At 47.2% G+C, this 16,324-nt stretch overlaps 1 protein-coding gene across 1 annotated transcript; it reads right to left on the minus strand.

Moving 5' to 3' along the window:
• Positions 1–2,075: 2,075 nt before the first annotated feature.
• CMTM3 (CKLF like MARVEL transmembrane domain containing 3) lies at positions 2,076–8,135 on the minus strand. The gene is made up of 4 exons (XM_027906229.1): positions 7,971–8,135; positions 6,191–6,286; positions 4,890–5,007; positions 2,076–3,702 (listed from the first exon to the last, which is right to left on the minus strand). Exons 1-4 carry the CDS (start codon positions 8,070–8,072, stop codon positions 3,674–3,676), a joined length of 345 nt encoding a protein of 114 aa, XP_027762030.1. The 5' UTR covers positions 8,073–8,135; the 3' UTR covers positions 2,076–3,673.
• Between the last annotated feature and the right edge of the window lie 8,189 nt (positions 8,136–16,324).

Here is a 16,324-nt window from a genome sequence, read left to right on the forward strand (position 1 = left end):
GTGTATTTATCAGTTTTAAATGTCATTTTGATTTCCCAGTCTTTTGTATATGGGCACAAAACTTTTTGTAAATTTTTTTTTGGTTTTTTTTTTTGTTAGTTGTCTTTCTGTCTTTTCTTTCTGGTCTGGGAAGATTTGGGTTCTCACGGTACTCTTTGATCATTCTTCATAGTGGTAAAAGTCTGTATTTTTGTATGTAGGGAAAATGGTAGTTTTCTAACACTTAGCCCAATCAATATAGTATGGAATCATTTGTGAAGGACTTCCTGTTTAATAAATGGACATATTAAAGTACTAAAACATTGTCTGCATCTGTAAAGGTGGGCTGAGCTGGGCTGGGCTGGGGGTTCTTCTCTTGGCAGTGGCTGCTGTGGGGCTGTGTTTGGCTTTGTGTTGATAATTCAGGGGTGTTTGTGTTACTCCTGAGCAGAGCCAAGGCCTTTCCTGCCCCTGTAGGGCCCCAGTGGGGGGTGTGTGAGGATGGGAGGGGACACAGCCAGGACAGGTGGCCCCAGCTGACCAGAGGGATATTCCAGCCCATGGGACATCACTCTCAGTGTGTAAAGTGGGGCAAGAAGGAGGAAGGGGGGGTGTTTGGAGTGATGGAGTTAGAATTAGAAATTAAGAAACTTCAGGTGGAAGTGTAGAAAAGGGAAAGAGCAGCGTTTTTTTTAACAAAATCTGAATAAACAACAAATGGTGCAACCAAAAATGTGCTTTTACAGCAAGGGGGGCAGCTCACCTTGCCCTGAGGGGCTGGAAGCAGCAGCAAAGTGGATTACCCTGTGGGTCCTTAGTCCAGAGCAGCTTTGCCACTTGTCAAATTTTATAAAGTTTATTCTGTCTAACTTTTGAATACTTCAGTCTCCTGGGAAGATGAATGGATTTCTTATTCATGGATCATGCAAACACAATGTGAGGGACAAAATATATAAAATGTCCGAAATATATAAAATAAAAGCACAGGACAAAATTAACACTGGAATTGGTATTTTCCTCTTCAAGGAAATAGATTTAAACATTGACTTATATAAAAAAAACAAAAAACTAAAACCCCAAACAAACCCACACACAAATGTTAAATATTCTGGGAAGCAGGGCCAGATGCCCCTTAGTTCAGTCAGAGTTTAAAAAAGCTGCTTGGAGAGGTCTTGAATTCCTTCATGTCACCTGTCCAAGAACCAGCACACAAGACTGAACAAGTTCCACAGATAAATATAAAAGGTTTTTGAGAGGAGAAGGAGGGAGAGAGCCCTTCAGCCAGTGTGAGCTGCAGGAACCACTTGTCTGTGGTGCTTTTTCCCCTGCCAGTGGCTTTGAGTCTCAGTGTTTAGACCATTAAACGTCTGGCACTGATTCTACACCGAGTTTTCTTCTCCCCTGCTCTGCACAGACTCTGATCTTGGTGCAATAGTGCTGGCAGAAAATGGACAATAGACTGAGTCAGTCCCCACCTCCCTCAGTCAAAATGGCCTTTAATTATTTTTTAAGTTTTTGAAATGATATTTGGAAAATACAGAACTGTGTTTTACTTCGGTCATGGGAACAGATCTTTTTAAATAAAAGGCTGGAATCCTACACAAGTGCTTGACCCTGGGAGCATACTGCTTAGAAATGAATGAAATCATCAAGTACTTAAAAGCCAATAACCAGTTCCCTGGGCAGGCATTTCCCTGCTAAAGCAATCCTGAAGCAACTCATGAGCCACTTTGCTACCTCTGTTGACTTTAGGAGTGATCCAAGGTGAAAAAACAGCCAGAAAAGCTCAGTATATTTTGGGTTACAACCTGTGTGAAGGGTGAGCCCAAAGGGGACTGTTTTTGCTGTGTTTTTAGTTGCCAGGTGAGAGCTCTGTATCCCCAGTGTCTCAATATGTGGAAAGTAATCCTTGGTTAAATTCTTCCATGGTTATGCCCTGAAGATGATGTTTGTTTGTCCTCAGGAGCTGTGGGAGCAGCAGGGGTTGGTCCCCCTGTGCTCTGCCACCTCCCCAGCACACAGTGATGGAGTTCCCTGTGCTGGGCAGAGGGGAGGCACTAAAATCAGCTCTTAAAATAAGGAAAAACACCCAACACTTCTATGAAAAGAGATTTAATCCAGAGTGGTTTCTAAATATTAACCATGTACTAGTTTCCAGATGTGACATGCAGTACATTTTGTTTTAATTAAAAAAAAAAAAAAAAGAGAGAAATACAAAATGAGTATAAAAACGAGCCCAGGTCCCCTGATGTCACAGTGTGTGCCAGGAAAATATGACAACAAGGGAAAGAAACACGGGATTTCATACAGGAGAAGGTCCAGAGAGGTCTTTCTTATAAAAGTAGAGGTGATTTGTCACATTTAGAACTAATCAACCACTTGTTTTGCTTTTGTTCTCAGTGGTCGGGAAACAGGAGATGTAGGAGCTGCCTGAGGACACCTCCAGTCTGACCAGCCCCTTCCCAATCCCTGCTCCCTGTGAGGTCCTGTGGGCAGCAGCCAGCTGCTGCCAGGGAACTGCAATCCAAGTGGTGATTTTATTCCAGGGGAAACCTGCCTTTATTGTTTTACCCCTGTTTTTCATTTACTCTCTTAGTACCATCTGCTCTCATTTTAGTTTTTGTAAAGGCCACCTGTTCTGGTGCTGTATTAATTTTTAAAAAATATCTCCAGATTTCTTTGGCACAGAGCTGTCTGCTGCCATCTGTAAGGAGCAGGCCACGCTTTTCCCAAGCAGCATGTGTTTGTAGGTGGATACAAATATTTCAAGGTAAGTTGTGCTACTTTTGAAAACACCTTGTAAATTCAGAAGGCTTTTTCCCTGAATACACCACCACAATTATTCCTGTCCTTCCAGGGAAAAAAAAAAAAACCAACCCAACTTCTCCCTTCCCACTGAGGAAAGGAGTCTGGGAAAATGAATTCATTGCAGACTTTCTGTAGTTTGGGGCTCGGTTTCTGTGCCTTTTCCCAGTGGGGAGGATGCCCTGCCCTCCTGGGGCTCAGCTGTCCCACGTGTGGCAGAATGGGATGTGACTCCATCCAAGCAGCTTAAAAAGAGTGATTGTGAATGTCTGATGAGCCAGCTGCCTGCAGCAGTTAGACTCTGAGGTTTGCTCTCGCTGCAGGTTTCCAGTTGTCACTTGTGGTCCCAGACAGGCAGCAGATATAAATGTAACCAACCCTTCACTGGAATCCAGGCCTTCAGTGCTTCAGAGTGGAACACTCAGACTCCAGAGAAGGAAATACTGTTAGTTAAAAAGAGAAATACAAATGGAGGCATTCAAACCTCTCCTCTTTGGCACGTCAAGAAGTACAAAAGCTGTAAGTGTTAAAGATCTGGAAGGAAGAAAGCAGGTTAAAAGCTCTGATTACACGTTTAAAATGCCGTTCCCGTTCACTCGGGACGTCGTAGGAAGGAGGGGCAAAGGAGGACTGAGCTGTGTTGGGACACACTCCTCTGGGAAAGGCTGAACTGCTGCAGAAACTGAAGTTCTGACAAAGTCTCTAATGGCTTTGGGAATTGTCTTCTTCTCCACATCACTGCCCTGTCCATGCCTCGGCGATTCCACGAGCAGTGAGGTGGGAAGAGGATCCGGAGGCTGCAGTAAGGGAGATCTTTCACTTGGCAGTGCATTCAGCAGAGGAAAGTGCTCGATCATCTTCCCTTCACGCTTGGTTGGTGTTTGGTTCCTCAGTCTGAGTCAGAGTCAGAGTCCTCATCTGAGGGGTAAAACAAGGAACAAAAGTGAAAGGAGAACGGGAAGCCCCGGCCCTGCTGCTGCTCTGGGCAGGAGCTGCTCCAAAGGACACGGCGTGGGGAAGGGCTGGGGGAATGATATCCCTGGGATGCTCCTGCCAACAGGATGGAGCTTCCAGGGGAGCTTCAAAGGCACTGGAAATGCTGCTGAGGGGCACTGGAGCACCACAGTGCAGGGGATGGCTCAGAGGAGGAGGTGGCAGCGATTTCCTGTGATCTGTTCCATTAATTCTTCTTCCTTTTGTCTCTCTTTTTGGCCTGAAGCTTGCAAAACATGTAACAGTTTCCTAAAATCCCTAGAAAAGGCTGTTAGTGCTGCTGTACACCTTCTAGGACTCTGTGCACATCTTGGGTGTTTGTTTTTGAGGAGGTTTGTGGGTTTTGGTTTTGTGTGGGTTGTTTTCTTGGGTTTAAGGATTTATTTTCTTTTTTTTTTAAAGCATGGAATGGTCTTTTTCCTCTGGGTGGGTGGAATGAGCAGTGTCACAGGGACATGATGCTCACTTTGGGCTCTTGGGCAGTGCAAAACTGCTACCTCTGGCCTGGCCTGACCTGAATTGGATTTGAACACCCAGCAGTGGGTCCCTCTTTTTATCTTTATCTAAGTGGATCTGTCTGAAGTGGACTATACCTCCTGCTAGAGAAAACAAATTCTTGACAGCCTTGTTGATTTTGTGCTCTTTGGCCCTGGGATTTCAAGGCCATTTGCCCACAGATGGTCAATGAAGCTGGTCACAACAGGCAATCATGATAAGGAGATGATAAATAGAAGAGCACACTGGACATGAAAGACTGTGGATGAATGGGTGTTAATTATTAAGTTACCATGGAAAAAAGGCAGATGTTTGCTTGTTTTTGCGTTAGGACATTTTGATGGGGGAAGAAAGTCTGTGCTGATAGTTTCTATGATTGGATTTGGGGGCTTCCAGATTTGGATGTCACCTTGCTGCCTTGCTCCTTATCTTTGTAAGTCACTGGAACTCCAGTTGTATTCGAGGATAAGCAGCTTCCTAAGTGAGCACAGTTGTGGCTCACAAACCCAAGGCAGCCAGGAATAGAAAATAAGTGCTCTTGCTCCCCCCCAGAGGTGAAATGGAGAAGAAAATCTCAGGTTACCTGCTCGTGTAACAGAGCAGGGAACTTTACCCACCTTCTGACTTGTGCCCTTCGGGGGGATCAGGACTGCCTTGCTTGAGGAAACCGAGCAGGTCGTTGAAGGTGATGTAAAAATCAATGGCAAACACTATGGTGGCTACAAACCCAAACACCTGCAAGGGCAAAAGAACACTCCTTAAAACAGGCCAGCAGTGACAACACAAGAGAAACTCCTAAAGCTTGAGCTTGGTGGGTTTGTGCCTGTGCCTTTCCAAGAGGACAGGGAAGGGAAATGGCTTGTGACTCAATGGCCTCAACTAAATTACAGCTAATTTGGGAGCCTGAGAAGTCATCAGCTGTGTCTTTAGCCCTTCCCCAGGCCCCTCTGGGCACGTTCTGAGCATCAGAACATCTGCTGGGAGTTACAGGAGAACAAAACCTGCACCTCCACCATCCCTGGGCATCTCTTTGCCATCAAGAAATCAACCTTGGTTTCTCTGGAAATAATTTCTTCCTGGCTTGCAAGGAGACCTGTCTGTTGCTGAGTGAACCAGACTGAGATTAAAATTATTCTGGAGTTCCCCCTTCAGTGTCAGAGCAGCAGCAGTGCCAAGAACAGGCTGGGTTTTAGTCTGGGGTAAATGCATTTGTACATCTCCAGCTATAAATTGAGGAACAAAGATTAAAATGAGGTCTGGATTTGCACTGTGTGTGACTGGGGATGGTAAGGGCTCCTGCTCAGCACTGCTGGGTATTGTTCTTTCCCATCTTTAAAAATTATGATGCAGATTTTATTTATGTTGCCTCCATTATTGATGCCTGGAGTCAGGTTGCAGGTGGATAGGCTGGATTGTATTTCTGAACACAAAATGCTGATGGCAAAGGCTCTCTCCTGGGCAGCCGTGGTGCTGGAGGGTAAAATGACACTGCTCTTGTTTCAGCTCCTCCAAGTAAAATTGAGAGGTTGAAATGACTTAATTTAGACTGGCCTTAGCAGTTACAGGTTTGATTCCTTTTTTTAGTCATTAATATTATTCCCTCCATTCAAGGATCTGTTCCAAAGGCAGGAACAGAGTTTCTCTTCCCTGTGCATCTGGGGGAATTAAAAAGCAGAACAGGTGCCTTCCCCAAGGAGCACAGTTAACACTGAGCAGCACTGTCAGCATGAAAAAACTATTGATTCAAAACGTATTTTCCTGAATAACTGATCATTTCCTCTTTGATTTGGGCAAAGCAATTCTCAGTTAATTGCAGAAATTTCTGTTGCTTGCAATGGGGTCAAAATTGAACCGTTTCTGGACTGTATCTCTAGGCAGTTCACCAAAGTACAGGAGTGGGAAGGTCATGTCTACTCACCCCTGCTGCTTTAGATGCTCCATCACTGTACTTGGAGACAGCAGCGATGGAAATGGCAAAGTAAATAATGGCAGCAGTGACACAGCGCAAGAAATCCTGTGGAATAAGCAGTGATGCATTCCCAGATTAGTCACGGAGCCCCAGCATGCAAACCCCTCTGCAAACCAGCTGGGCAATGAGCTCTCCAACCCTCTGCCCCTGCAGCAGTGACCACCCTGTGTGAGCTCTGGGCTGCAGGAGCTGCTCCTCTGGGGGATGTTTTAAGGAAGAGATGATTGGAATCTTGGCACAACTCCTGCTCTTGGAGATGATGCTGTGTCACTCCTGCTTTCAGCTTGTGGGGGGCAGACCCTTCTTCAGGCTGGGAAGGGCTGTTTGCCCCGGAGCACAGCGAGGGGTCTGATGGCAGAATCATCTGAAATGCCTGCAAGTCTCATCTTTGAGCAGAACTCCTGTGGTACCAGGGCTCAGGAGGAGGGTACAGCTCCTGTGGGAACAGGTGGGTGCTTGTCCCTGCGTGGATATAGGTCTGTATGATGATCTCTGTCTGCAGGAACTCCTCAGTCAGGAACTAAGCACTTTGTTTATTGAAGGGATTTGTTTATTGAACTAAGCACTTTGTTTATTGAAGTGATTTGTACTCGGTGTGTTGTTGTGACTCCAGCAGCCTGCCCAGAGTGCCTGTGGTGATCACTGCAAGAGGAGCTGCTGTGGCTCTGCACGGCAGGGCCATGCCCTGTGACACCAGCAGGGCTGTCTCTGCAGTGGGTGTTTAATACAGCTGTGATTCCCAGGGATGTGTAAATCATGGCAGCTGCACTTGAGCTCTGTTCACAGGTAGCTCTTCTGCCCTTTCAGAACAGACGGATAATGTCTCAAAACACAAATCCTACAAGAAACTTGACTCTTCTGAAGTCAGGACAGGGTCAATTATCTACATTCTGTGGCTGCAGTGTATTAAGGTAATGGCCAAAATAAACACACAAGTGCCTCTTTTGTCTTAGCTCTGGAAACAGATGGGTGTAGACAATGAGAAAATGATGGAACTGAGATTACCAGCTGAAAACTGTGCAGTCAAAGCCACTGATAGCCCTTTACCCACCAGTGGCCTCCCTCAAGTCGTTTTTATGCACTGAGAGCTCTGGTTCAGCTCTCACTATGATGAACTACTGCTGGTACCGAGAGAGACTCCAGATTGATTAGGTCAGCAGGGTTTTGGGAAGTGTTTGTGCTGCTCCAGGACTGCTCCCTGTGCAGGGTGTGTCTGGGGCAGCAGGGACATCCAGTGGCCGGGGATCGCCTGCAGCCCCAGCACCGGTGCCAGGAGCTGCAGGGCTGCCCCTTCCCAGCAGCAGCTGTGACTGTGGGGTGACTCTGCCCCTCTACAGCACGTTCTGAGAATTGAAAACCATGCCAGTAAAGCCTGTCCCTCGCTGGCAGCACCCCCCTGTCCCTGCCTGGGAGGGTGGCAGTGGGCAGGAGCCCCCAGCAGTGCTCAGGCTGATGCTGCCTCTGAAGATCCAGCCCTAAGCCTGGAATTAGGCATAAATTCTGTGCTTGGATAAAGCCAAGCTGTGTGTCAGCACCAAAACAAGCTACAGGGTATAGCACAGCACGGTTCAAAGAGTGCCCTGGCACCTTCTCTACGAGAGGCAACACAGACAAGTTTCTAATAAGAGGGTGGAGTTGTTAACAGTGACCCTAAACTTGTGTGCAGTCCCTTCTCCTCCTGTAACCCTGCACGGTTCAGTCTGGGGCTTGTGCTGCACCTTCCACTCACCGTCAGAGGCCAGTAGAGTCCTTTAAACTTCTCATTCAGCTTGGAGGCGTAGGCAAAAAAAAGAAACAGTGCCAGCAGAAACTCGAGGAGCGGTGCCATCATGAAAGAAGCTGCTAGAGATGCAATATAGCAGATAAAGATGATAAATGACAGCACCTGGAGTGAAGGGAAAATCGGTGGTTACTGGCCAGGAACAGCAGAGAGGCTGAGCAGCTCTGAAGGGTTGTTTCCCTGTGTGTTTCTGTCAGTGCTGCTGGGGAAAGCACTGCTTGCTTCTTACTGGTTTGTTGTTTGTTTGTTTGTTTGTTTGTTTTTTGGTAAATTGTGCCAAATGAATTTTGTTGTTCAGCATGGGATCAGTCTCGAGGAATGGTGTTTGTTTCCACGGGTGTGAAATGGGTTTTCCAGGGCGCTGGGTGGGTTCACACCTCTCTGAGCCAGTGATTTGCTCGGGGTTGTAAACAGTTCTGGCAACACAACTCTGAAAGTAGAGTGGGGCTCTGCCAAGAAAGCAGAGCTTTAAGCTTTCAGCCAGGACAGGTCTCCTTTGAAACCCAAATCATTGCTCAGACAGCCCAGAGTAACTCAGCATTTATAATCTCCTCAGAGCAGGAAGAAAAAAAGTCTGCTGATGATGGATAGAAAAGAGCCAAGAATTAATTGTTCTGGGGTTTCTAGAAGTCTCTGGTTCTAGTTTTCCAGTGTAGAAAGCTGTTTTAGATAGTATTAGGATAGATAACTCCCATAAATTTATCTCCATGATGTTTCCTAACTCTACAAAATAATAAAGATTGCATTTGTTTTCCCATTCAATTAAAATATGTATTGTTTTCCCCCAGGTGGCACATCTGAAGGCAGATGTGGCTTCCTGCAAAGCCTATCCATGTATTTGCCTTGTTAAATTTCAGCTCCATGGATTTCTTTGCTTGTGTTCACCTGGACCTCAGAAAAAAAAAAAAAAATCATCATTATACTTGAATGATAAGGCTCCTATCAATAATTATTAATTAATAACTACTCCTAGAACAGGTCAGTCAACCTTCAAATACATGTATCAAAAGAACCTGTTTAAGTTTAGGGGGCAACTAAGCAGTTCAATCCCACGGAAATAATTTTTTAATGTAATTAAGTAAGAAGCCTTTATTCTAAGCCTGTTTTTTGGGGAAAGCAGTCAGTTCTTGACCAGGCTGCTGATAGCTGGAGAATATTGTTTTGATCCATTAGGAGTGGGTGGTGAAGCTAGAGAGGATGTGCCATTTTTAGTAAGAGACTATATTTATTTTAAACCACCTATGCATTGTTCTTGTTTCACTGAGGAGCTGATCTGGGGCACTACAGGCCTGTTACCTCTTCACATTTACCCTCTTGGTTGCTGTTTATCCTAGTTTTTCTTGGTTATTGCTCACATTTGCAGGTTTTTCTAGTTCTCACACAGCAGAGGGAACTCCTTCCCTGCCTCTCATCCTCAGGGTGAGGGCAGAGTGGTGAGCAGTCCTTGAAGAGAAGTGGATGTAACAGAGCTTGAAAACTGCTGAGAGGAGAGAGGATTTCCTCCTCCTTCCTATCACACCTGCTCCCTTTTCCCCCACCCCAAGAACACAGACTGGACTTCCTTTGTGAATGTGCTACACTTGCATTCGTGACACATCATTTAGGCATGGTCTGATGTTTTCTTGGGTTAAAAAGAAATCACCACGTACACAGGACATTTTTTTCTTGTTCTGGTGTTGAAGAGATCCCCCTTTTCTGGCTGAAGGGAGGAACAGCAGCAGGGAGGAGATGCTCAGGGTAGGTCCCACCTACTAAAGTCCTTTCAGTGGCAGAAGGTTAGACCTGAACTAAACCTGGTAATCTCTTAGGAAAGGACTAAATGCAGTGTTAAATAACCCATCCCACTGCAGCAGCAAGGGGAGGCAGAGAGGCAAACCTGAGATGTGGGAGTTGATGGTGCACAGCTGAGATCCCTTTGATCTCAGTTCTGTTTGATGCAGTAAGTCCTGTGCTCTGCCTGCCTTTGTAGAGAGAAAAAGGTTTTCCTGTCAGAAAGTGGGGAGGTGAAAGGAAGAGCCTTTGAGCTCTTCTATTATCAGCTTTATGGGAATTTGTGCAAGTTAAGGTTCCCACTGTGTCCCCCTCACCCGGCCGTGGGTTGGAACAGGAGCCCAAGTCGTGCTGTAACACAGCTCAGGGTGCAAACAGAAGCTTGTTTTGTGGCATTAAAAAGCCAAGGAGCTCCTGCTCCAGTGTGCTGTGTGCCAGTGGGATTCCCGCCTCTGTGCCAGGTAAGCTGCTGAAGACACAACAAGATCAGTCATTTCAACTTTCTAGTTTGGTCTGATCCAGAGCAGCCTGGGAAACACTGTTCATTTTAAAATCTGGTTACCAGGCAGTTACTTGTTCAAACAAAGCCCTCCATCACTGGTGGGTCACAGCAGTGTCCTGCTGCCTGCTCCTCAGCCCTGAAGGACAGTTTCTGTGTTCCCACCATCCCCTGAGAGGTGGGATTGAGTCCAGCCTGTCCTGTTCTCCCCTCCTGACTCCACCTGTCAGCCTCCCGTTGTGCAGGGCAAGTGCACGTCAAGGCACAGCAAAAAAAGGCATCCTTGATTCACTAGAAGTCCCTTGAATTGCAACAGATTATTGATTATATTAGTAAAGGGGAAAGACTCTGACCTGAAGTGGGATAACTGCTCTCCATTCCTCATTTTGGGGGCACCCAGAGACTGAAGAGGCCCAAGGAGGATTTTATGTGAAAAACCCACCTATAAAACAGTGGAGCAGATTTTGAGGATGAAGGTTTGAAGGATGGTGTTTTTAGATGCTGCAGCCTTCCTTGGGGGAAGGGCAGAACGTGCAGGAAGGGGAGAGAGGCAAAGAAAGAGCAAGAGAAACAAAGGGAAGGAGGTGCCCGAGGGCTCTGCCAGGTGATGGCTGCAGGGATGGTTCTTTTTTGTCTCTCTTTGCAGCTCTGACACGGATTTCAATGCCAAACCTACTCAGTAGCTTGGGGACAGCCCTGTGTAATCCAAGAGCCCACAGATTGTAGGGTTTTGATGGTTTCTCATTTCCCCTTCTGGCATGTGGAGTGCATGGTCTCCTTGAACAACACTGGCTATCATTTATTACTGTCTTTCCTGAATTAGAAAACTGAGTAGTTATCTTGTTACCTCGTGTGACCATTTCATTGCACTGCCACTAATCCCAGCATTTGATCGTACCTCAAAATCTGGAAATTTTAAAAATATACCTCTCCTTCCACAATACAAACACTGAAGTGCCACTCTGTATCCAGAAATAATGACACCTACCCACTTACTTTTCCAGACTTCAGGTCTTTGAGACAAACATCTGTCAAGGTGAAAGTTGCTCTAATACTCAAAGGCAACCCTCAGAATATAACCTGACCCCTCTGAAGGGTGTAAAACGTTCCACTGCACATCACACTCGTTCTGCAGCTCTTTTCCTGAGGCTGTGTGTTCAAGGGTCATTTCAGAGAAAGGTCAAGAAAAGGGACCTTGTTGTTTTTCTGATACTCTGTGTCTGTGCTAAAAAATGCAAGTTCATTTCTAGCACTTTCAGAAAGCACTGCAGCTTCTGGGAGAAAATAAAAGTAATTGTGCAAAGAGCAGGACAGGATCCTCTCATAGCTTGGCAATGGTGGAAGTAACAAAAAAAAATCCTGGCAAAAAGAAGCCTGACTTTTCATTGAGCACTTTTTATGTACATTCCCATTCCCACAAAACAAAAAAGAGAAATATTACATAGTACTTTTTTAAAGGAACTTCTTTGGCATTGTGTTTCAGACAGTAATTTTGTCCCATGTAATTATTACTTAATATTGTGTTGCTGAGCTTCTTAAACTGGCCAGGCATTACAAAGTTATCCTTTATTGTATAATCAGCTTGCAATTTAAGGTCTAAAACACGAGTTACACTGGTTAGAGAGCAGAGTGTCCCTTAAGGGAGGGGGCACTGCTGGAGTCTGAGGTCATGGCAGCTCAGAAGGTGTTTGTCTCCTCTGTGCAGGGAACAGCCCCAGTGCCTCCCCATAGGGACAGGCAGATGATGGGATGCAGCTGAACCACTGCAGGCTGCTCCTCATCAACCCTCCACAGAAAAGAACAGGTTTGCTTCAAGTTCTAAAAGTGGCTAGTGGTGACATCTTTTGGACAAGAGTGCGTTTTGTTGTTATTTTTTGGCAGAGGGACCAAGTGCATCACTTGGTGAGCTCTGCTATCCAGCTATTTCTCCACTGTGCTTGTGCAGGTGAAGTTCCTGGTCCCCAGAATTATCTGCAGGGGTGGCCTTCTGCCTACACACCCTGAGAAAGGTGCAGGAGTCTTCTTCAAAGGAGGCTTTGCACCCAGCAGCAGTTTCAGCTATCAAGGTCAGTTCAGAGGAGACTGAAAAGACAGGAGAAAGACATGAAAAGAGGGAAGCAGGCACAGTGATTGATGTCACCACAAAGCTGGCACACCTTTACACATTCCCACTGCATTGTTATAGAAAAAGAAAGTGTAGTGCCACTGCATACTGGCTTGAGGAGACTAAAGGAGGTGCCAGTTTAGTCAGCAGGACAAACACAAAAGCCAGACTGAAGCAGCAGGGTGAACAGCAGAATGCGCAGGTGGGGATCTTGCCTGGACAAGCTCTGGTGGCAGGTATGAAAGCGGCTGTTAAATGGTTCCAGCACAGGGCAGAGGGAACTGAAAACTGCATCTCTGGAAGGGTAGAAAAAGAGCATGGATGAGATGCTGACCTCAAAGAGAGCAGCTTGAGTATTTAGGAAAAATGAGGAGCTCAAGAAGAGTGTTAAAATATATGGATGAAGGATGGTGATTAGAAAGTGGAGGAGCAAGGCAATGAGAATAAACAGGATCAGGAAAGAACAAAGCTTATTCATGTACTTGATGTTGCTGCTTCTTTCTGGCTCTGTAGGTATCCCAGATGGAATAAGGAATTAATAAGGCAGGTTAACAGGGGGTGGACTAGATGTTCCCCAGAGGTCCCTTCCAACCCCACCCCTTCTGTGATTCTGTGGAGATCAAAAGGAAAAAGAGTGGAGGGGGCAGGGGGGGAGGATAACTTCCTTATCTGAATAAAATTTGAGATTATAATTACACTTCTAGCAGTAATCAGCTCCACCTCCAGCCTGACTTGTTCTGGAGAAGCACCAGGATGCCCAGACCCGACAACCCACAGAGCAGTTTACAGACCAATGTGAAAATTACACCTGAACATGGTACAGCTCCATCCTCCATGTGGAAATGTGTGGAAATGTTATTTAAAAAGTGGCTGCAGCAGTTTCTGCCATCTGAACAAAGCAGTCCTGGCTGGCAGTGTGGAGCTCACAGCGCAGCTGCCCTGGGACACGCTCTGCCAGGGCCCTGCAGCCTCCAATACTGCAAGGAAAGGGAATGTGGCACTTGTCTCAATGTGCAGAGTCTGGGGCAGCCAGTGACAGCTGAACTGGTCACCTGCCAACCCCTTCTGCTGGGGAAAGCAAGGCTTTTCACTGGGTCCCCCAGCGAGCACGGCTAGCATGCTGCTGGGGCCAAGGTGTGCTGAGCCCACTCCTGATGGCTGTCACAGCCCACAGAGGAGAAGTGAAACCCTCTGCTCAGTCAGGGTTTGCCTCAGAGTCACGGCTAGGCTTTGGTGGCAACGCTCTGTGCAGGTTCTGGTGGTTTGTGAAGGCTGCAAACCTGCCTTGGCGTTTCCTCCCATCGACCCGCCCGCAGCAGAGCCAAGAAATAAAGTGCATTTCTGGTGAATTGCCCAGCTGCTGAATAATATATTGTGCCATTTGGTAACAGTGAGGAGGACCCCACTTTGTTTCTGAACAAGAGGCACTGTATATGCCATGAATATTGTTTACAGAGGTTTTTGCAGAATCCCACCCTGCATTAGCGCTGTGTCAAACAGGGAAAACGAAACATTCGAGACGTGAAATACAAAGCTGAAGAAGAAACACAGGTTTAAACTGTGACAGATTGAACTTGGACTCATCTTCAATTATTTGGCACTGCACTGATCTAATTGTGCACAGACTGCATTTATTCTGGGGCTTGTTGTCTTCAAGGGTTTCTTCTGGCAAGGCTGAGACAACTGGAGAGAAACTACTGCTGCCTCCCCTCTGCCAGGAAACCACGTCCTAAGCACATGGGCTGGCCTGCAACAGCACACAGAGATTTCAGCAGATGGGCTTTCAGAGCTGCTTTCAGCCAGCCAAACCCTTGGGAAGCCCTGAGTGGCCTTACAGAGGATAAATCCCTGTTTTGTCAAGACAGAGCAGTTTTTATTACTCCAAGGAGGCATAATCAGTACTTCTCTATGACAACAAAAGGGTGAGTCTGATCCCATGACCAAAACAGTATTCCTCAAATATGTCATCGTTCAGAGATGCTAAAAGCCAGTGTGTCTGAAAGCCATCATTAACTGGCTGTAAACTTGTAAAAGGAAATTCCAGTATATGTTATAGTGTGTAACAAAAATATGTGCCAGGAGAGCCAAGTTATTTGGGTTTTGGTATCTTTTAAATGTGTGTTTTCGTAAACTGTGCTGTATGACTGATGGGGTACCTGGAATTTCTTTAGTGGAGCTCCTGGCCTGCTCCTCACCTCCTGAATGAAAGCTTTGTCCTCTCAAAGCCAGCCTCACCTCACCCTGTGCTCTCTGCTCTTAGTGCTGGTCCCCACCAGCTGGCCTTGGACAGTTCTGCCTCTTCCTTCCTTTCTCTTGCTTGAATTTCCTTGTTTCCTTCCCTGAGCTCACACAGTGGGTACCCAGAGACACTTTGCACATGTAAACAGCACTACACGGACTTGACTGCTCTTTTGGGCTGCCCAAGCTCGAGATAAAATTATAGAAAACTTAGTGTTTATAATTTCTGACAAAAATTACGTTGATGGTCTGATTTCAATCAACTAGCTTTCTACTCAGAAGTTAAATTTTATTGTGAAATACCCACTTCCCTTGCAGTAAGTGATCTCTTCCCCTTCCATGTGGATACTGTTTCAGCTGCCAGGCTTTAAGCCTTTACAAGTAAAATTCCAGAAAGTGTCACACTGAAACCCAAAGGCCTATAATTACCACCAGCCCTGACCTCAGAACCAGTACCTAAAGGAAAACCCTGATACATTTCTGCGGGAGCACTGTTTCCATTGCCAGACCATGCTTGTTTCTAGTGATCATTATTTGCTCATTATTTGGCACTTTCCCAGTAGGGATCACAGAATCATAAAGGCTGGAAAAGCCCTCCCAGCCCATGGATCCCCCCTGTGTCCCATCCCCACCCTGTGCCCAGCCCAGAGCACTGAGTGCCACAGCCAGGCCTGCCTTGGACACCTCCAGGGCTGGGCACTCCAAACCTCCCTGGGCAGCCCCTGCCAGGGCCTGACCACCCTTTCCAGGCAGAAATTCCTCCTGATGTCCAACCTGCCCCTCCCCTGGCCCAGCTGGAGGCCGTTCCCTCTCCTCCTGTCCCTGTTTCCTGGGAGCAGAGCCCGACCCCCCCCGGCTCCCCCCTCCTGGCAGGGATTGCAGAGCCAGAAGGTCCCCCCTGAGCCTCCTTTTCTCCAGGCTGAGCCCCCCCAGCTCCCTCAGCTGCTCCTGCTGCTCCAGCCCCTTCCCAGCTCCGTTCCCTTCCCTGCACACGCTCCAGCCCCTCCGTGTCTCTCAGGGCTCAGAGCTGGGCACAGCCCTGGAGGTGCCCCAGCAGTGCCCGCACAGGGACAATCACTGCCCTGGGCCTGTGGGCACACCAGGGCTGGCACAGCCCCGGGGCCATCGGCCTCCTGCCCCCCTGGGCACACCTGGCTCGTGTCCAGCGCTGTCACCAGCACCCCCAGGGCCTTTCCCGCTGGCACTTTCCAGCCATCAGGCTCCACAGCAGTGACCGAGGGCATCCCTGTGTGAGCCAGGGACAAACACAGCTCTGGAGGGCACAAAAGTTGAGTGATCCTGATGCCCCACATGTCATACATTAACGAGAAAGGTCTTTCCTGACACTCTCCCAACAGGCTCTCTGGTAACCCGCGTGTCCCCCTGGCACCAGGAGATAACACAAGTGGGGCTGCAGTGGTCACTGGAGTCACACCGCAAACAGGCTGAAACGAAATCAAAGCCCTTTGTCACCCAAAACGGGTTCCCGATAAAGGAACACACTTCAACCACTGGGAGCTTAACGTGACAAGACTTTTGGTTTCTTTAACTCAATCAACTACGCTTTACAGCCCCGCAGTTCCCCCACCCCAGCAAGGGAGTGCTCTCGTTTCCCCCTCGGTTCTTGTCCCCCCGACTCCCCCCGGCTGTTTTCCCCCCGGTTCCTGTCCCCCCGGTTGTTTCCCCCTCGGT

This window comes from Empidonax traillii, unplaced genomic scaffold, assembly GCF_003031625.1.
Source record: "Empidonax traillii isolate 1590-97213 ecotype Southwest subspecies unplaced genomic scaffold, ASM303162v1 scaffold1262:size201849, whole genome shotgun sequence".
In the NCBI taxonomy this organism is placed as follows: domain Eukaryota; kingdom Metazoa; phylum Chordata; class Aves; order Passeriformes; family Tyrannidae; genus Empidonax; species Empidonax traillii.